The 21,876-nt window shown below is 34.7% G+C and overlaps 1 protein-coding gene across 3 annotated transcripts; it reads right to left on the bottom strand.

The window, feature by feature from the left end:
- Positions 1-784: 784 nt before the first annotated feature.
- LOC129264674 (prolyl hydroxylase EGLN3-like) lies at positions 785-21,855 on the bottom strand. 3 transcript variants are annotated; one of them, XM_064102335.1, is made up of 9 exons: positions 21,631-21,855; positions 20,460-20,767; positions 17,158-19,897; positions 12,810-13,675; positions 11,566-11,685; positions 10,742-10,875; positions 9,809-9,879; positions 9,240-9,341; positions 785-8,526 (listed from the first exon to the last, which is right to left on the bottom strand). In XM_064102335.1, the coding sequence occupies exons 4-8, from the start codon at positions 13,506-13,508 to the stop codon at positions 9,241-9,243; spliced, it is 1,125 nt and encodes a 374-aa protein (XP_063958405.1). In that variant the 5' UTR covers positions 13,509-13,675; positions 17,158-19,897; positions 20,460-20,767; positions 21,631-21,855; the 3' UTR covers positions 785-8,526; position 9,240. The 3 variants fall into 3 exon arrangements, with proteins under 3 accessions (XP_063958405.1, XP_063958407.1, XP_063958406.1); XM_064102337.1 differs by having other exon boundaries at positions 20,732-20,767; XM_064102336.1 differs by lacking the exon at positions 21,631-21,855 and having other exon boundaries at positions 20,460-21,116.
- Between the last annotated feature and the right edge of the window lie 21 nt (positions 21,856-21,876).

Raw genomic sequence — 21,876 nt, 5'->3', positions numbered from 1 at the left:
AATGTTGGCATTGTACGTATGCAGACAATCGTGTTAACAAGCAGTTTTTTGTGTCCATGGGCGAGACGGCCCATGTCAACATGTATTGACAAAAAGAAAAGATGGTTCGGCAAGTATCACGTGATTGGCAAGTCGGACAGATGCTATATGATAGTGACTTAATGATAGTTAATGGAGGGAATTTTGATGATGACAATTGCGATGACGAAAATGTCTTGGATTGTAGTTTGATAATCATGCTTTCGTGTAATTTTGCTCACCACTACTACAACCAACGTCATCATCGTCTTTATCCTCATCACCACCACAAACACCACCACCATCATCATCGTCGCCATCACCAGCACCATCGTCAACATCATCATTATCATCATCATCATCACCATCATATTCATTATCAACACCACCACAACTACCACCACATCACCATCACCAATGCGACAATCGCAGTTCAAGGAAATTCACTCCCACTGTGTTAAAGCAGGACAAGGGTCTCTCATTTACCAAGAGAGAGGATCGTCAGTCGTTCATCAAGTCACGCTGCTTTACGAAACACCAATCATGACATCAAAACATGTATATGGTTAGCACTGTTAAGTTAGTTACCATAGTAACCTACAATATTCAATCACCTAGAATTTCACCAACATAGTGACAAATGTTAGTACAGTGTATTTGTAATTGGTTACAGGTTTCATGAAACTGGAACTTGGTCACTTGCATTTGCAGTGCATAATGAAAAGGACGAGATTCAATTAAGAGAAAACAGAGGACAAAGGAATAGAAAACCGTTTCTCATAGCATTCATAAAATATTGTTTTATTCATTCATGCATTTAAACACAGCATAATGTGAGTATGGTCAGTAACATGGAAGTGCTCCGATCACCATTTCGACAAAGGTATGATAAATCTATACTTTTTACACGAAAAGAATAAACAACAAATCTTTGGTTTTACCACATATACATAATCATATTAGTTGATCATACATCAGTCAAAATCAAAGCCCCTCTCAAATGCGGTATCGGGCACTTTTGGCTCTGAGAGGGTAACATGCCCAGCACACCACACATTTGCTGGTCAAATGGTCTCTGCCTCCCCTCTAAACAAAACAAAATATGACTTCAATGATTCACGACGAAAACTAATTTTTAGAAATAAAATTGGTCCAAAATTGACAGTGGTAACGGCTTGGCTACACCAAATAGAAACGGAGAGAAATTCAGACAAAATATAAGTGGTATGAAAAGAGGTTTAATGATACATCTATTTACCAATTATTTTATTATTATCGAGTGTCAAAAGGTGAAAACTGTAATGTTCCTTTTGTTTTCTGAGTTTCTGGTCTAAAAACACAAATAGTCCATACCTTTAACAATTCCTAAACAGTTTGTAATAATATGAATAGAGATCCAAGAAAATTGATCAATAAAATATCCACTGTGAGAGATTTTTGTTTTAAATGATTCCTTACAATAAAATCTTAGATTGAAATCTAAAGTACAGGTCAAAATATTTTTACTATCTATAGAAATAAACTGATACCTCAGAAGAGTAAAGTTTCTCTCTAATTACTTTGTGTAAACCCCTACAAGAAAAATTTTCCTTTAAAGAAAAAAAATTATAATCTCGTGTGCTTTAAAAAAATCCAGAAGTGACTGCAGCAGAGTCTCAAGAACTGCTAATAATACTACTGCCAACCTCTTAATATAATTCAAATTTCATCTATTCTATAACAGACTATCTCAGCAAGTGATGAATTTATTCTTAGAAATAAAGAAAGAAGTACATGTAACAGTTCTCTATCAAATATTTTTAAAAAAATACGGCATTTCAAATATAAATAAATGGAAAAGCTATGTTGAAAACCTGATAATTCGTTTCATTTAGGAAGTTCTATACACTACTCTGCGACTGTAGGATTCACAAACTTGAAAACAAAATATATATCATTAAGAATTCGCGGAGCACTCTGTGAAAGTAGAGAAAATCAGTATAAGGGATCTGAATACATACACATTTCTTGTTTATTATTAATAAACAATATTTCTCACACTTTTTTTTTTAAGGAATATGTTCTGTTAACTTGCAATAATGTACACCAATTTGATCATGTATTTTCCCTGTAATATCATGTTTATTACAGTGTAATATTTGTTGCCTTTTTCTAGTGAATACAATAAGACTCTATATGTTCAGAAAGACAACAATTAATCATTCACATATAAAAAAAAACACAAAGCTGATACCACCAAACATTAAAGCTCTTTTAAGTTGGGTGAACTCCTGGAAGAAAATATAACATTTGAAATTAAAAATAACATTAAACTTCCTATGAAGAAGATATACCACTCTTATACTGTAAGAGGGTCTTTACACTGATAAACATAAATCAAATATCAGTATTAAAACAAATGCAGAAACAAAAGTAGTATATGTTTAAGATAAGTATCAGATGACCAAAAAAATACAAATTCAAAATGATAAGGGATAGATTTTAATGCTTCTCAGCATTTCAATATATAAAAAATATGATTTTTTATTTTACAAAAACAAATGTTCGTCTGTGTGTGATGTGCTTTATAATACACAAATCCCAGTAGTGGAACATTCATTCTTAATATTAACTAGAGCATACAACTTGATAAATTACTTCAGATTTTCCAGCACAAAATATACGAACATTTATACATATTTAATCTTCACAATGCTTGTTTTTTTTATAAAAGCAGCATCCATTCTGAAAAGAAATATAACAATAATGCAGCAGTTTCTGTACATGCACACAAGATCAACTCTATAGGTCTTATATGGATGAGGGAGGAAATACTTAAAGGGGAATGAAACCTTTGGATTATGTAGGCTTGTGTCGAAACGGAAAAATCAAAGAATAAGAACAAAGAAAGTTTGAGAAAAATCGGATAAATAATAAGAAAGTTATGAGCATTTGAATATTGCAATCACTAGTGCTATGGAGACCCTCCCATTGGCAATGCGACAAGGATGTGTGATGTCACAAGTGAACAACTTTCCCTTTGATGGACTATAAAATACCCTCAAAATGTCTCTTTCTGCTTTTTCTTGTGGTGATACAAACTTTTAACCATGATGTATTCTTTAAAAATTTGTATTACATGCCCTCCTATAGAAAGAACACATGATCTACTGATAGATGTGATAAAAGCGGCAATTTAAGTGAAATATATACTTAAGAAATGGGAAGAGTTGTTCACAAGTGACATCACACATCTTTGTCGCATTGCTAATTTGAGGATCTCCATAGCATTAGTGATCACAATATTCAAATGCTCATAACTTTCTCATTATTTGTCTGATTTTTCTCAAACTTTCGTTAATCTGTTTCTTTGATTTTTCTGTTTTCACACAAGCTATCTTGTTCCAAAGTTTTCATTCTCCTTTAATTGATATAAAGATGTTCAGCAAGCTATATAAGTCTGAACAAAAGAGGGCGTTTTTAACAATAAAAACACCTCTGGTTGAAACAGAAAGTAACACTCATGACTTGTATGCCACTCCAGATCAATTATTCTTGTTCATCTTCATTAAAAATAATTATTTGATTGCCAACTTATATCCAGAATAATCAGACTCATTCACTTAAACGCTTTCTCATGAAGGCACTCTTAAAATGTGAAAATGCATTGATGCGCACTCCATAAAATGAGCAATGACCCCCCTTGGCTGGTGAAATTTTTGGTGACGAATTGTCCATCATTACGGATTGATGACCCTTATTTTTTTCTTGTCAATGGGTAAATTGATGTAATAAATATTTTTTTCTGGCTTTTCTGAATTAAAATTGTTAAATAAAAAGTGTTCATGAGCTGAGCTGTGGTGACAATACAGCCAGTCCAAAATATGTCTGGGTGAATATTTATTATTTGTTATGTTCAGTTTGTTCAGGCTTGCTTGAATATTAATTATCTACACTGAATTTATTTGACATCAAAAATGAATGTTTGCATTACATGAATAATAATTTTCACTTTTCTTATCTTATTCAATTAATCATACCATTAAAACATATATCAGGAATGGATAATTTGTAAACTGAAGAGATTTGGAGAAAAGAAAAATTAATATAAAAAATGACATGAATAAAAAAATATATTTCATTAGGTTTACAAATGAAAAAAATACAATGTAAGAAAAACTAAAGGACGAGGAATGTGATTGAAATAAAATTAAATCATACGAAATCATACAAAGATACAGTAATTGTGTAAGAAGAGACTTGTAGTTGCCTATGATCTTTTTTATACTTTTTTTTCAAAATAACAACGTAATATCACAAGCAGGCCTGGGACCACTTTGAATATTTTAAATATCAAGATAGCGCACCATCGATTGGAAGCATAATTCACCCCAAATATGTGTATGAAGCGGCATTGATATTCAAATATGCCAACAGTCATAGCAAAAATAATATTCAAAACACCAAACATTTTCACAAACAATATATCAGACAGAAGAGCCATACAGGCTGGAGCCTGTCATATTGAACAGAATCTATCTGATGCAATCTTACTACGGTAACATCTCTGCTGTCCAAAAAAATCAGCAGCTCAATTTGTATAAACTTTTTTTCTGCAAGTAAAACATTCAGCATTCTCTTTATGGCAGCTTGCTGTCAATTATATTCCAATTCACAGTTTTGAATACTATTGGAGGATTAGCATTTGCATGCAATATTTCTCAAACACGAAATTCATCGAAGACAGTGATATTTACTAGAGACATTGTACAAATTGATGGCTTTGGAAAAGAAAATGAAGAAAAGAGGGTACGCAAATCATACTTCTGATTGAAAACTATCGTGTTTGGGAAACAGTTTGGTTCAATACAGATATTATATAGAAGTGATCTTGTTTGTTTGGAACAATGGTGAATGGGGTACATTGGCATAGGCACGTGCTGAGGGTATGTTTTTTTTAATACCTCATTCCCACTGTCGTGCGATCTGTTGCGAATGGCCTTTCGTAACTGATCGCAAATTTTTTTGGACCGTTCACAAATTTTCTACGATAAATATGATTATCGCAACTGATCTGAACTTATACGATCTGATATGACCTGACACAATCACTACTTTACGCCACGATTAAGAGGACGGTTTTAATTATGGTGCGAATCGCGAAAGTACGAACTAGGTATAAAGAAGGAGTTGTGAGTTTGAGATGGGTGGTCCGTGGAGGAGTGTGTGGTCAAAGAAGACATGGTAGAGGCAAGTGGAGAGAGTGTTGGGTTGAGGATGCACTGAATCAGGCAAAGTGGAAGGAGGGGTAAAAGGCACTTGGCTGCAAGTGTGAGGTGAATCCAGCTACCCCATTCACAAGGACAAAACTGATTCAAAACCTTGGATTGATGAAATCCATTAAATTTAACTGCTGTTTTTCTTCTTTTGTTCAAGTTCCTGACATCCATCTAGTGGATGACAGGATTCTAACCGGTAAGACACCGTTGGAATCAGGAAAGAAAAGATTCCGACACGAGGAGTCACACGACTCAATCAACCTAAGGCTCTTTGATATAATCCCTGGGGCATATCTACTCTGTCCACTGCATTGACAACTGTAATATCATTGAACCAAAAAAATAAAACGAAATGTGAATAGGCTTGTTGGTGATACTGAAATTATTCAATTGCCTTTTTCAAAAGATTTAAATGCAAATGTGGTTTTCGGTCCCGGGCTTACTTTGTTTGAATATACGAATTGGAGTATACATATTTCACTTATACATATATATAAAAGATGCCTGACAAAAACTTGATAATCAGGGTTCCCACAGAAATTTGAAAACAGAATTCCATGTCTTTTCCATGACTAAATTGCTGCTTTCCATGACTTCCCTTGATGTCCTAGGAGTTATGTAGAATTTGGGATGTCACAAAACTGGGAAAATGGAAATCATGAACACCAATTATAATAGCGGACTATGATCAGAGTATGAGAGTTGCAAGACACGACAAACTGGAAAGCTGCCATAGCCAAGAGGTAAATGCAATTCCATGACTTTTCACAAATTTTCCAAATTCCCTGACTTTCCATGACCACAAATTTTTCCAGGATTTTCCATGACTGTGGGAACCCTGATGTTATTCAACATACATTTAAAATATTATAGCAGTTTGCAAGTTAAGTTGCTATCGTACTGCAATATTAGTGTACACATGAAAAATATAATGTATTTTAATGCATAAACTTTCAATATTTTTTCAGCAATTGGCAAAAATATAAATACTATGTAAATATTCACAATTAGACATGATTAAATGCAGCACAATGAAATGATACTATTAGCACTCTAATAAGAAAACAACACACGATGAAATATAACACACAGGAATAAACATCAATGTTATGTTATGTTACTGTTACTAAAATACAAAATAAAAATGAAGTTAATTCATATTTCATAACAATGGAAGCAATGCATAATTTGATTTAAACAAGTCCACCTCAACAAAAAGTTGATTTGAATAAAAGCGAAAAATTGAAAACAGCATTACCATAACACTAACAATTTCATCAAAATCGGATGTAAAATAAGAAAGTTATGACATTTTAAGTTTTGCTTAATTTATCAAAACAGTGTACATCCAGGGGAGCGTTTCATGAAAGGACTTGTCGGACGTTTTATCCGACAAGTCCCATTTTATCCGACAGTTACTATAGTAACAGTGCGGCTCTGCCAATCAAAATCAAGGAAAGATGTCAGATCTGTCAAGTTGTCAGACAAAAATGTTGATGAAACAGTCCCCTGGTCGATATGCAAACTAGGGGACTGATGGCGTCACCCACTCACTATTTCTTTTGTATTTCATTATATGAAATATGAAATATTCTAATTTTCTCTTATTTTTTATTCTCCCTACATGAGGAATTACCATTGTTTTAATATTTTTGGTTCAGTCAAGTTTGTCCAAATTGTCAAATCTGTAAAAATTGAAATAATGTATAATTCAAACAATAAAAAAAAAAGAGGGACATCATCGGCTCTGTTATTTGCATATCACTGAGTTGTGCATATAACTGTTTGGTGAAAAATAAGCCAAACTTTAAAATGTCATAATTTTATTATTTTACATCTAATTTTGATGAAATCTTCAGAGTTATGCTTGTTTGATTTTTTTCTTTATTGATTCAAATCAACATTTTTCTGGGGTGGACTTGACCTTTAAATGAATCTAATAAGCTTGAAGAATGAAGAGCAAGAAAATATCTGAGTTGTAACATGTTAAACTTACTTACTAATACTCAAGCTTCATAGAGACAAGATTTCTCAGTATAATATCAAGCACGTTGATGAGGCAAATCACAAACTCGTGACTGCACTTTCAAGGCAGATTTAGTCAGAATAATTCATTTTTCCCCAACTAATGTTCTTCAAAAACATGAAAATTACCACCAAATTTTGATTTCAAACATGTTCAGAACCGCATTTTTGCAATCATTATGCAACTCCTGTAGTAATAATAGGCTTACAAATCAAAGTACATGACCAGAAAGAGTTAAAGATTTGGCACATACTGTGTCCTTTTTATCACACCTTTTGTTTAGGGTTAACAAATCGACTTAAAGGGGGTGAAATCACTAAAATCAATTGCTTGGCAACATTATAGGAATGCCAAAACAGTTTCCCACGAATTTGCAAATTTCAAGACATTTCTTTGCAGCTATGAAAGAAGAAATGATGTTGCCAATTTGATTATATTAAAACTGATCAACTAAGGCATTGTCCTTAAGCACACCAAATTGTATGTGTTGATACGAGATTCCATCAAAATCAGTTTGCTTTTGTCCATCAATGATACAGCTAAAACTAAAATATTGTGCTTTATAGATTTACATAATTCAAAGAGTGAAAAAAGAAAAGGGAGGAGAAAGAGAGGGAGAAAGAGAGAGAGAGAGAGCAAGCACTGTGCATGTTTATTCACCTTCACATATTATTAATGAATGATTAGGAAATACATTTCAGCTTTTGGCTAAGTTTCAATGGTAAATGTTTTAGTTCATCGCAACAGGGGAATGTAGAGTTGTTAATTATCATTCAGGAGTTGTTGAAAAAAATACAAATTAATTATTTACAAGATCTTTAAAAAAGGAAATTTAGAATACCATGCTCTCGATATTCTTTCATTCTTGATGGCATAGCATTCATCTTATACAAGGTTTGATTTTTAATTTTCAAAAAGGCATTCCGGACCAATGCAAAATATAATTACTTCATAACATACCCTCAAACTCCTGTGGAATAAACAGTTCTATTCAAAAAAAATTTGCAGCATGTACATCATAATTCTACAAAATATCAAAAACAATAAAATTGGATCATTAGCTTGAATCGGGCAAAAAGAAAGGCATAATATTGGTCTGACCTCAGGAATATAGAACTTGCAGCTGAGAATTAATTAGATGGGCCATTGGCCATTGGGAGGCTACAAGGGTGGGTGTGGCTTCATCGTCAATTCTGTAACATCCTCCCAAAAGAATCTTGTCCTCTGATGATAAAAAGACGAAAGGCAACAGGTCAACAATGTTAATGAATACATTGCATATAAACAAAAGACTGATGTTAATAGTAAGGTCAAAATGTAAATGAATAAAGTGGTATACATTCTGTAACATCCTCAAGCAAAAATCTTGTCCTCTGATGAAAAAAGGACATGTCAAAAGTCAAAGTGTTAATGAATACACTGGTATACATAACAAAATAAATGTAGTGACAGGGGTAGGGGTGGGGGGGGGGGGTATTCAAATTCTTGTTCAAGATGCTTGGCCCATATTCTGAAAACAGGGAAGTCTGTGCTAAAATTAGAATCAAAATTTCTAAACTCTGATTTCACTGTAGTTTCTCATTATTTCATGTTTACTGGGTTTTTTTTCTCATGAAATAAGTAATTGCAATTAATAATACAAGAATTTAATAGATATCAAATAGATAGATTGGATGCCAAATGTGCTAGATAAAAGCATCTTCTACTCAAGATTTGTATAATATTTGAATTCTTATAGTTGAACCAAACAATTAGACCACAGTTCCATTCAAACCAAACTTTAGAATCTAGGCCTATGAAACTTAAAATCATTTCTAAGTTGTTTCAAGTAGACTTTTCATAACTTGAGTCACATGAATCATCAACAACAAAAAACTTTCCCCAAATTTCTACAGAGTGGGATAAGACGAAGTGGCTTATCACTATGTCAGACATACCTCATGAAGGAACTTCTCTCTTCTCTCCATCATTTTCATCCTTTTCACAGGATTTACTACTCAGATTCATCATGGAATACTGTTGCTGTAGTCTACTTACATCTGTCACAATAGACACAAAGATACAACTTAGTTTATGTAACTGTACCAGGGGCCAATTTCACAAAGAGTTACAACTATGGTAACTTGCTATATGGCAACTACCATGGAAACCTTGATTGTGATTGGCTGCTGAGCCCTGTTACCATGGTAGTTGCCATAATGGCAAAGTTACAACAGTTGTAAGTCCTTTATGAAACGGGCCCCAGATCTAGATCTAGGATGATAGGGTGACAATTCACCTTGGTTTTAAATAATATCAGTGTTTACCGCAACTATATGTACTTTCATTTATCTTTAAACTATGTCACAGTATCCTCTGGTGGTGTGATAGCCAATTGCTCTTGATTTCAAACACTTCCCAAAATTTTGTGCTCACTGGGACCACTCGAGTTAGGCTTTAAATCTGGAGTAGCTTGTAGAGTGAATGTCTAAGCCACTTATTACTACGTATTGGTGATTTTCATTACCTTCTGTGTTGGCAGCCTTTCGAGCCTCCAGACGTTCATGCTTATCCAGATACCAGACTGTGATTGCGTACCTAATAATATGATATTCAAAAAGGGAAATCGACTCCATGATTTCTACACGATACAAATAGATTGTTATCAAATTCATTAATCATTTTATCTATTTTTATTTTCATCCTTTCTACATTAAATTTATCGAACTCTAGCAATAGTTTATCGCCATGTATTGTTCCGCGGACTGATCCAATCCAAGCACTGCTAGTACTGGTCCCTGCTTGCTTTATTTCCGGAGTTTTGGACACATTCCTTTCGGTGAGTAACTTGGTAAGAAAATACAGATCAATTTTTTTAGTGGTGACTTTGGCTTCATCTCTCTGGAATGCTCTTCCACTGAGGATCCGATACATAGAATCGCTTGAAGCATTTAAAAAGTATCTAAAATCGTATCTGTTTTCTGATTTAAAAAAAATATATTACAAGCTAATTAGGTCTGTTTGTACACCTGCACATTCATAAGCAAACATTGTTTTATCTAATTCCTAATAGCTCCCTTCCTTCTGCGCCTCAGAATAGTTCACTAGATAGATGGCGCATAAAAAATGCTGTGTTTATTATATTGTGGAAATTGTTGGAAATAATTGTAATAAATCAATTGAGCAATGCAGTCACTGTGCCATCGCTAGGCTTCCTTTGACCTCATTTTTTTTTTTGGGGGGGGGCTAGGTCAAGAGGGTAAACTAGTGACTTAACTATATGTGGAATGTATATATATAATGCTTGTCAATACACTCTTTCTATCGTGAGTGAACACCTGTTTTTGTATGGTATTACACATCAAGACCCCGATGAATGCTGATGATATGGCTTTAGATGCATTTGTGAATACTAAGAAATAAAATAGTATAAAGGCTTTATACTATAAAAGCCCCAGACCGTGTCTTGAATGCAGGCTGGACCTCGTGTGGATTCCTTCGATCAGACCAGAAGAATATGGCTCGGTTTAAGATCGGTTCAACATCAATATAGTCATCAGAACCTTGGAAAAGTCGAAGCAATCCACCGGTTTTCTGCAAATAAAACAGTGAAAGTATGGAAACTAAGGTGCTTCTAATGATATAAACATTAAGACTATGGGTGATTTGAAGTTTGGTGTTGATTTTTTTTAGTGTTGGTGTCAAGCATCTTTTTGTTTACATCAGCACAATGCCAAATTCAGAATGAAGCTTTTTCTGGGACAAATCTCTCTTGCTGATGAGCTTTCAATTGCCCATTGAAGTTATGGAAGGCAGTCTGTACTGGGCTTCAAACACCAACAACAATTTAGAATCATCTAATAAACCTTTCAGAACCTGCCTTTACAAAGCCTGAGCTATCTTCATTCACATCTTTTAGTCTGGAAACCCACTCAACTTCTGCTCCCTTCTAGACCCTTCCATTTTTACATCGTCATATGGAATCTACATGTAGGAAGCCTTCTTGAAATGTCACATGCGGGGAAGCAATGGTCATGGCCTTTGCTAAGGTACTTTATACATGTACTTTAAAGACTTATTTCTGGCTAACATATCTATAATCAAATACCAAAAGGTGTTAATTTTTTTTGCTACAACGATTCTTCAACCAAGTTAAAGAGAAATGCCCTTGATTGAACTGAACTGTTACCAATACCAGCCAGCCATAAGGAGAACTCGGAAGTACTGGAATAACACATTTAGCCCCTTGTCAATCTGTGACTGCTTTACCCTACAAGTACTTACTCTCACATCCCAGCCCTCATTGAGATAGAACAGACAAGTAATACAGCGACCATCTCTGTTAGGGTTGTCGACATGGCAGGCATATCCTGTCCCAGTGCCTGGATAACACGCAACCATGGCCTAGGATACAAAGGAATGATACAACATTGTGTGAATGAACTTGATTGTTTTATTTTCTGTTTGGTTTACTTTTATATGACATCCATTATATTACAGTACCTTATTATTCACATTGGTAAATATAAAGAAAATAATTGTACAGAGAGAGGAACACACAGGAAAATTAACAAATTATCACAAGGAAATAATGATGAGAATAAAAGATCATTGATACATAAGAATCACCACATATGTTTAAAAGCTGAGTTTGTTATGAAATATATCTCGATTTCTTAAACTACAGATCAATAACAAAAGTATACTCAGGAATTCATATTACTTCAAGAACAGAAAATCATTATAATGTGGAGAGGCTCAGACACAGGATTAACTGGTTTCAATTGAAACATTTGGGAACATGTTGCTAATATATGTGTTTGAAAAGAGATATTTTAGCTTTTATATTTGAAAGTACACACAGAGGCAGTATTATACCAGGTGTGAAGAGAGATTGTTCTGATACGATGGTCCAGAAACAATTATTGTATTAGAAGTATGAAAGTGTCCAAATGGATTGTTGATTTCATAAAGAGTGACACTGTTTAAGCTCATCTTGTTGAATATTTAAAGATCATGGATATTATCTTAAAGCAATTAAAAGCACAAAGCAGCTTTAGATTTTATCATCTCAATTAAAAAGTAAACTATGATTATAATGGAAAAGTCAATAATTTGGGCACTCTGACATCATGCAGTTACTGGGATTGTATTTTGTACAATTATGAACTCTTCTCTGACTGGCATAAAGCCCGGCATCTCCCTGATTAAAGTTTATGTAAAGCTTTGGATGTGTGAATTATTGTAGACTACTATTCATCTGATTCTAATACTACAAAATTGTTGTAAGCGTTATGATATTTTTATGATAGCGTTGTGATATTTTTATGAATATGATCCTTCTTTAAAATATCAATTAATTCTTGTAAAGTTTCAAAATACATGTAAGTATCAAAACTCTATCTGACTTCTACAGGGGCTGATGTTGATATGAGATGAGAATGTTGAAAATAAAAGACATGGTCTACAAACTACAATAAAAAAAACTTAACTTAATCAAATTTCTACAAAGTAATTTTCAACTGTACCTTTGTTCTTCCTCCAACATCACATTCTCCTTTCAAATAAATGTTCATTTTGGAGAGCAACCTATCCAAGGTCTTCACTAACACGCAGATGTATGGAAACTGTTTTTCGTTTCCTTCCAACCACGTAATCTCATCTCCCCGAATAGTCTTCTTTGTGACAATTGTGTCGCTGCTGTTTCGCCTCCCACCACTCAGCTGGCCGTCAATGAAAATGCCTGAAGAATGCACTTCAATGACTTCCTTTAACACCTCATTGGCAAGGGTTGGGTTGAAGATACTGTCCACAACACAGAAATTGTTGCTTTTCAACTGGCTGGTCACGTGCTCAGCGAGAGAAACCAAGTCCTTGCCGGTCGGTTGGGGGTAATTCCTAGGTTTGTACGGACGCTTGTCGAATTCAAATGAAAGGTTAATACTGGCACTTTGGTCAAGTTTGCTATCTTGGTTTGTCTCTTTAGAAGAGGTGGAATGGGTGATGGGGCTGCGATTGTCATTCTGCTTCCCGTTCTGAAGTTGTTTCTTGCAGTTCTTTCTATGTTTCTTCCAGTCCTGTACCTGATGTTCTTTGGAACAGTATGCAACTGACAAGCACTTGGCACACTGCTTGATGTTTTCGGTTGACCCACATGTTACGCAGGAATTACAAGTAGTTTCTGACTGACCACTCCACAGATCAACTGTCCCCTCCTTCGCAGCCATTCTTAAGATTCCTGAAGTTACATTTTACTGTCAAAGTATTGCTTGAACTGCAAAAGTAGCTGTATAATTAATTCATTTCACAAATCTGTTTGTGTTGATTTAGGTACTGCAGAAACCTATCTTGCTGTCTTGATCAATGCTTTACTTCATTCTGGAATGCATAGTATCTGAAATAGAAAAAGAATTACATATAAGGTACTAAGGTGAAATCCACTGAATTATCATCATTGTAGTTGAAAATGTCAAATTCTTGACAGCAAATTGATACCTAAATATAATTGTAATTGAAGAGTCATGCAATGTACTATGTCACTTAAATTATCAACATGGCAGGGCTCGACATTAGCAGTGGCCCGGAGGACAAGGGCAACCAAAAATGACAGTCGGGCCACCAAAATTCTGTAATAGCCAACACTTGGTGGCCCGGTTTGGCTACCAGAATTTTGATGAATTGTAATGTTTTCTATTGTTTTAGTGCCACTAAATTTGCTTTGCGGGCCACCAAAAATATGAAATTAATGATTTTGGTGTACCGATCGGGCCACCAAGAAAAAAGTTAGTGTGGAGCTTTGAACATGGCATCAAACATCCACTTCTTTTTCAAACAGAGGTCTACATCTATATCATGATGTCAATAATAATGATTAGTATTAGACTTGGCTTGGATAGTACAAAAATAAAAGCCACTTGGAAATAATATTTGCAGTTCACAAGAAATATTATCCATCCAGAAGAACCTCAGGACTGCACAAAGAATAATCTATAGATACAAACGTATCATGTGGGAAGTCAAGTGCATTAGTGCATCAATAATTAAATGGGTTGTTTTGCCTCACTCTATTGAACAAAAAGAAATAAATGAACAGTACATAAAAATAACAATACAGATATATTTTATACATTGAATTAGACATAAGAAAAGAGTCTAGCCAAGTACACGGTCATAAAACTGACATAGACAGGGCATATTAAACATAATGTAATAAACAGTAACATAAAATGCCAAGACTGTTATGGAAAAGAAGAGCAAGGCCAATTGTCAGTATCTTATTTTGTATATTTTGACATGCAGCTCAACATCTAACAGATTAAATTTGTGATTTTTTTAATGTGGAAAATCAGCACCTTGTACATGTTTGGGGTAGAGTAATCAATCAATATCTACCCCAATTAAAGTCAAGTTGCTCATTTTCTACAAGTGTCAAAACAAAGTTTTTTCTTTGTTGGTGAAAAACAAATGAACCTTACAGCCAAATCTGTTAAACATTGCATCATGCCTAGCGCCATTCATGAAATCTGCCGGTCAGAAATTTATTATTATTATTATTATTTGTTTGGCGTCGCCTGTGCCCGGGAGGTGGAAAGCGAACTGAATCACTATGACCCGCAGGTCTCTCCTTTGGACACCACAGCAGGAAAAGATTTGAATTTTTAGTAAGATTTCTGCAAGTTTCCATATCTGTGGGAAGATACTTTGTTTAAAGGCAGTATCTATGATATGACATAATGGGAAACTGTACATCATGTAAGAAAATTCACAAATAATTCTGACAGGTAGATCACTGGAAATTTCAGCAAATTTAATTTGTGCAGCTCATTGTAAACATGCACTGACTGGTTGTACTATTAGACAATCAGAAGGTGATGGCAAGCATGCATTATAATGCAGGCAAATTTACCCATCAAGTTTTGGTTTTAGGAGGTCAGATGCTACATATAAATACCTATCATTCATAAGATTTGCAACACACTTAATAACTTAAAATTCATTTGTGAGATCATATATCAATATATATGCACTTTTGTGACCAAAAAATACTAATTTCCATACAGTGGCAATTTGTTTTTCATTACTGGTACTCCTGGTAGTACAGTATTTTGGGAATAATTTTTGTATTGACCAGAGCGCTCAAAAACTTGAATTTTGGGCATATTTTTGTGTATAGTGAGACCACCACATATCGACCACGTCTTTTGAAACCAACCACCTTGCGTGCATTAAAATTATCACGTATTACAAACGATACGCACGGGAGACTGGGCGCAGTGCAGGAACAGTAAGAATCGATTTTACGAGAACAAAAGAAGGAAAAAATGTAAAAATTTAGTAGAATTCATCAAAATTGTATTGACCAGACCCCGAATCCCGCCGAAAAAAAGATGTTTATACCAAGAAATACAATAGGAAACAGCTTTAGAACAAATATCCGTCATCAAATCATGTGCAGGAGCTCGCAGTGCAGTGGAAGTAGTGAGACAAAGATTTATTTGGAAGAGTAAAAATATTTCGCCACCGTGACTAGAATCGGCCGTAAACTTAGTGTATCACGGGTATTCAGTTTCAAAAGGGTGCAAATGAGCAAATGCAAAAATCATCGCATTCGTTGTTCACCAATATATACGCGAATAGAATCGGAATCGTCAATCAAAACATGGGAATCTTATCTACTCAATTTTCTGCACAAATTACACGAAATCTAGATAAAACTGATAAATATTTTTGCAGATACGATGCTTAGAAAATAAGTTGGTCGATAAGGGGTAGTTCCGACCCACTCACACTTATTGCGAGGTTAGTAGTATACTCCGACCATACTCCCTCTATTGGTGGAAAGTAATGTGGCAAGAAAATTGTCATTTTTCAATCTCTGTTTAAAGGGATGGTCCGGGCTGAAAGTATTTATATATAAATAGAGTAGAATTCACTGAGTAAAATGCCGAAAATTTCATCAAAATCGGATAACAAATAACAAAGTTATTGAATTTTAAATTTTATCAATATTTTGTGATAACAGTCGTCATAAATATTCATTAGGTGGGCTGATGATGTCACATCCCCACTTGTTCTTTTGTATTTTATTATATGAAATTAGGTTTATTCAAAAATTTTCCTCCAAGAACTAGAAAAATTGGATTGACAACAGATTTAGTGCATTAGATATTTATTGCTGCAACTTATTTTATTATAAGGGAGACATATTATTCACACAAGTATGAAATAATGAAAAAAATATAATTTTATGTAATAACCCCGGGTAATAACATAAGAAAACGGAAAGTGGAGATGTGACATCATCAGCCCACCTAATGAATATTCATGACGACCGTTTTCACAAAGTATTGCTAAACTTTAAACTTCAATAACTTTATTATTTGTTATCCGATTTTGATGAAATTTTCGGCATTTTGCTCAGTGAATTCTCCTCTATGTATTAAGATATAAATATTTTCAGCCCGGACCATCCCTTTAAGTTTTTTTATTCAGAAAAAAAATCATTAAAAGAATCAAAATTACTCAAGACTAATAAGAGCCAAGTAATATGATAAATAGCTGAGATGGAAACTGACAGTGTAAAAAAAATTACTTTAAAAATTAGCATTACATTGCCAACCTTATTTTGTAACAGAGAACAATTACGGTACTACTATAATGCCACCGCCAGGTTGCATGCATGCCACTCGCGTCAGTCACTGCACTTCACAATCACACACTGGCTCACTGCAACCATCCTGCCTGTGGGGAATCTACAGGTACTAGGACTATGGTAGGCAGGACAACAAGAATTTCAAAATGTGTTTGTTGTCGAGAGAATGATATCAAAATATTCCTTAATATCTAATTTATCATGTGAAACCACTTAAAACTTACGTAAAATTCATTTAAACTGTAAAAAAAAGGAAATTCATAGCACCAACATGGTCCGAAAAAGCCATAGACATCGCGGTACCTTTTTAATACACTGTACGTACTATCGATAGTTAAAACGATCACGATGTGCTCGCTAAATGCGCGCGCCCATCGGCGTCTGCTAGCCGTCATCTGCTGTGACTCTCCAATGACTCTCCCGCATGTGCAATTTTTTGTAAGATCGTCCCATATGCTGTTTTTCATGTTAGTACATACATGCGTGCACGTTATTTGCGGACGCAGATCATGTACGCATCTCCGTCGTCTGCTACGGCTCTCTTTATCAGTCCCAAGTGTGAAATATGTGTACATGGTGTATGTTCATTTGGTCTACATGCAGTTTGCCCACTTGTCATTTAGTCTAATGCCAAATGGGCTAAACCCATTTGGTCTACTGAATTGCCATTTGGTCTACACTACACTTGGTCTAATTCTCATTTAGCGAAATGTCCAGTTGGTCTAATTTCAGCATAACCTACATAATTACAATTTTTTTACTTTGTCAAATACCGGTACATAAAATTGGCTTTATATCATGCAGTTCCACAGTGTGAAATATGTATATATTCGTTTGGTCTACATGCAGTTTGCCCACTTCTCATTTAGTCTAATGCCAAATGGGCTAAACCCATTTGGTCTACACTTGGTCTAATCCTCATTTTGCGAAATGTCCAGTTGGTCTAATTTTTTTTAATTGCCATTTGGTCTACACTTTGTGTAATTTACATTTGGTCTACACTACACTTGATCTAATTTTGAGTCCAGTCCAGGGTCTAATTTCAACATGACCTACATCATTATGATTTTATACTTTGTGAATTTTTTTTTTTCTTTATATAATTTCATTTCACCTTATAGTCTTAGCATTGGTTTCAAATAAATAATACTTGAACAGTGGCAAAGTCATGATAATGGAGCCAAAAGTTTTGAAAGGTCCATATATGGTGTATCAGGTAAAGTTATAAAGTTGTAAGCAGGAGAAGCAAACAACAAAAATTGTTGAAGTGGTGTTCATTAATTTCCTTTTATTTTCCAATGCCAGATCAATCTTTGTTTTTGCTTGTCATTTTGTTTTAATGATATGTTCTGTTCACTCTACAATTTTTACTAATGATCTTTTTTTTTTGGCTTATCATTTTTTTCAGACACATTCGCACCCGAACCGACTCTACAATTAAGGGAAGAGAAGGAATTATTGAACCTCTTGAGAGAATATACTGGTTAAGGGCTGTAATAGTATACAGGGGCACTTCCTGAGAGAAAGTTAATTTTATTTTAATTATGTGTTTTCAGGATATCTAATAGTACTATTGAAATGGCGGTGAAAATTATTGCCCCTGCTGATGAGATTTTTCAGCTGCACCCCTCCTTTATTTTAGTGAATAAGGTGTGGCACTGCCCTATATGATTCATTTTGAATTTTAATGGGCTCCAAAATGCAGTAATTTATAAATTATAGCATAATCTTATTTCGATAAAGCCTTTGACATAAACAAAGCATATTTAAAACAGATTTAGTTATTGCATATCAGAATGTTATGTTTGCCTGATGTTTTCTCAATAACTCTAAGCTGTTAATGAATTCTTTCTAGAAACAAAAATAAGCAATTTATTCAAACATGTCAGTTTCATTTTGTAGACATATGCATTGAATTTACCAATTCAGTATAAGGTACGTATGCCATCTTTCACAAATGTTGATTTTTATCACTGGTGGATCTGGGGGAGGGCACATCTGGCTCACCCCCCCCCCCCCTTAGAGAGCCTCAGTCGAGATTTGTAATGAAAATATGCCATTTTCACCAAAGTATGCCCCCCCCCCCCCCCCCCGGAAAGCAAGGCCCTTTTTTTGCTTGACAAATTTTCATCATGAAAATGTGGCCCCCCCCCCCAGGATAAATCCTGGATCCACCCCTGGTTTTTATTAAGTTTACATGTATTTTCATTTTGAAAAAAAAGGTTTCCTAGAGATTTATAAACAGCATGATTTACACTGAGCGTGTCATACACTTCTGTGCAGAAGAATATTATCTTGAGAAATTTGGTTATTAAATTATGGAAAATATCTTTTGCAAATGAAATTACTTGATTGCACTTATTTCTTACATTGTATTGTCATTTTACTGGATAGAAATTCATTATTTTTTATAACCATGACAGTGTTCTAATTTCATATTTGCTAAATTGTAATAATTCTTTTGATCTTCCTTCATCTTCATGAAAGTATGAATTCTAGTCATCTGCTTCAAAGTCTGCCCAATACAATGGTTACAAAGGGCCTGAGCATCACTTGTCATTTTTTAATAAGTAGTTAAGTCAGTAGTCAAGTAAGGGGTCAGACAGTTTGGCTGTATTATATTTGTTTAATTATCTTACTAGTGTCAATTTACTAAACTTTTGCTGTTTGTGATTGAACCCCCAAATTGCTCGATAGTACCATTATGTTGGACAGACGTTAATATTGACTAGAGGACTATTATTACTTTCCAAACCAACCTGAAGATAATATGATACTTCACGTAGTACAGGGGTATATTGTCTCCCTTCCATTGTTGTGATGTATGGGCTGGGTAATATCATCTAACTTGTCCTGGAATAATCATTCTCTGCAACAAGTTCCACTTCAGCGACTCTCAGTTGAACATCATCATTCCTGGCATTGGCGGCGGAAGCCAAAAATTTTAGGGGGGAACCGCCAAAACTTTTTGACAAAAAAAAAAAAAAATAGTGACCAAAAATCTTAGGGGGGGGGGACACAGGAAACAAGTGAAAATTGACAAGCCAAAAAAAAAAAAAAAAAAAAAAAGGTTATCAACAAAAAATTGAGGGGGGGGGTCGTCCCCTCCCCACCTAAAATTTAGTGGGATACGTCCCCCCCCCCCCACTTCCACCGCCTATGATTCCAGGTGCTTGGAGATCTTCAAAAGGCATGCTATAACATCCACTTAAGTTCCAGTTCCTTTCATGTTTTTTCCTCATCTTAGTGAGCATCTCCAAGTGTTCATATTTTTAGTGTCCTTTTTTAGATTTACCAAACTCAGTTTTATTACCTGATAAATGAAATTACAAAATTCTATCCCAAAAATTGAACACTTTGATCAAGTTTGGTTACTTAAACTTAATGTTAAATAAACTGAAAATATGTAATAAAAGGCAAAATAATAATAATGATGAAAAAAATACCGGTACCGGTAAAAACAAAAGTTACTCAAATTCACTCAAAACCATACACTTATCTACTCTCCTCAAAAATCAGTTCTCACTTTTAGGTATTGATCATTCATTCAGTCAATGAAATAATAAAAAGAGACAGGAGATCCTCATCAAAATAAACACAAACAGTGTCTCACACACACACTACACATTAATAGTAAAATCAGTTTGTATCTTTCGTGGGATTTTTTTAAATGTAAATCTGGATTCTTCTTGGTAGTAGGGCCTTAGGTCGCTCTGACTTGAACTTAAAACTTCCAATCTCAAGAAGGCAAGATATATCTCGGGAGATAGTCATCATCAAGATGTTTAGGAGTTCAACCTGGTGGTGAGGTTATTCATGATGGCATCTGGTATTCTGGCAGAAAGAATCAGAAATATAAAATGCATAAATACAATTGTTTATTTTTTTCAATACAAATTAAATTACCTGAGTCATTCAAGATAGTGGGTATTTTTTTTAGGGGGGGGGGTGATGGCATGACAAGTTTTTAGTCAAAATTATTTTTATCTTCATTTATCTTTTTTTTCCCACTTTGTATTACCATTTATTCAAAAATTGCAATAAACATATCAATAAATGAGTTTTTAATCTAGTACCGGTAGTTGGCAAAAGAAAAACCAGTGCAAAAGTAAAGCCAGTATTGGCAGTAAAACACTGACACCACGGCACTGACACTGACAGTGAATGTTCATTTTCCAGTGCATGCACATCAATACCCCATCGTCTTCACTCGTTTTCAGAAAATATTTAGTTATTTCTCAAATATGACCATGATTATCTTATTCATGTCATTACTCTGGTGTTTATTCATGATTTTAAATTCAGGAAATCATTCAGCAAACGAAGAAAACAAAGCATTTCTTGACTGTGATTCCGTGTGATTCAAGTTCAATTTCATTTCTGTGTCTATCACAGGTACGCACGTACGTGACGTAATCTTAATCTCTATTATGATGTAAATTAATCATCCCGCGCGCGATTAAAATGGCTCGAAATTCGACCAAATTCAAGGACAGCTCAGCTTGCAAACCTCACTGAGAAGGGCTTCCCCAGCCCTTGCGATTCCCCGCGCTGCAATTTCACTGCAATACACAGAAAGGAAATCAACTCAAGTTTCACAATCAACGGAAAATCCGGAACCCTTCGAGACCCATTTTACAAGAAATACAACTAAATAAGGTAAGAATTGAAAGCAACTCAAGACATTTTCGACTTACCGACACTTTCATGTTTATTTTCGGAAGATTTCATGGAATTTGGGGCACGAAAATGGTATCGGTAGCTCGCGAAAGTCCTGTGCAATACGATGACATATTTTTCATCGCACGGGAGGACAATCACAAAGAGAAAATATCATACACATCCGCGCTAACAGGGGCTTAATTTTGACGATATCGCATCGCTATGCGATTGCAATGATTGACATGCGAACGAAGCTTGCGTACAAATTTTGAGCACTTCAC

The sequence above is a fragment of the Lytechinus pictus genome, chromosome 7 (genome assembly GCF_037042905.1).
Source record: "Lytechinus pictus isolate F3 Inbred chromosome 7, Lp3.0, whole genome shotgun sequence".
Taxonomy (NCBI): Eukaryota; Metazoa; Echinodermata; class Echinoidea; order Temnopleuroida; family Toxopneustidae; genus Lytechinus; species Lytechinus pictus.
Note: the sequence above shows the minus strand (reverse complement) of the source record. Positions and strands in the feature narration are given on the sequence as shown.

Coding starts and splice junctions, on each gene's coding strand:
- LOC129264674 (XM_064102335.1), bottom strand. CDS start 13,508: ATGGCTGCGAAGGAGGGGACAGTTGATCTGTGGAGTGGTCAGTCAGAA. Junction 11,686..12,809: donor ATGTTGGAGGAAGAACAAAG/GTACAGTTGAAA, acceptor TTTGTATCCTAG/GCCATGGTTGCGTGTTATCC. Junction 9,880..10,741: donor CAGCCTGCATTCAAGACACG/GTCTGGGGCTTT, acceptor TCATATTATTAG/GTACGCAATCACAGTCTGGT.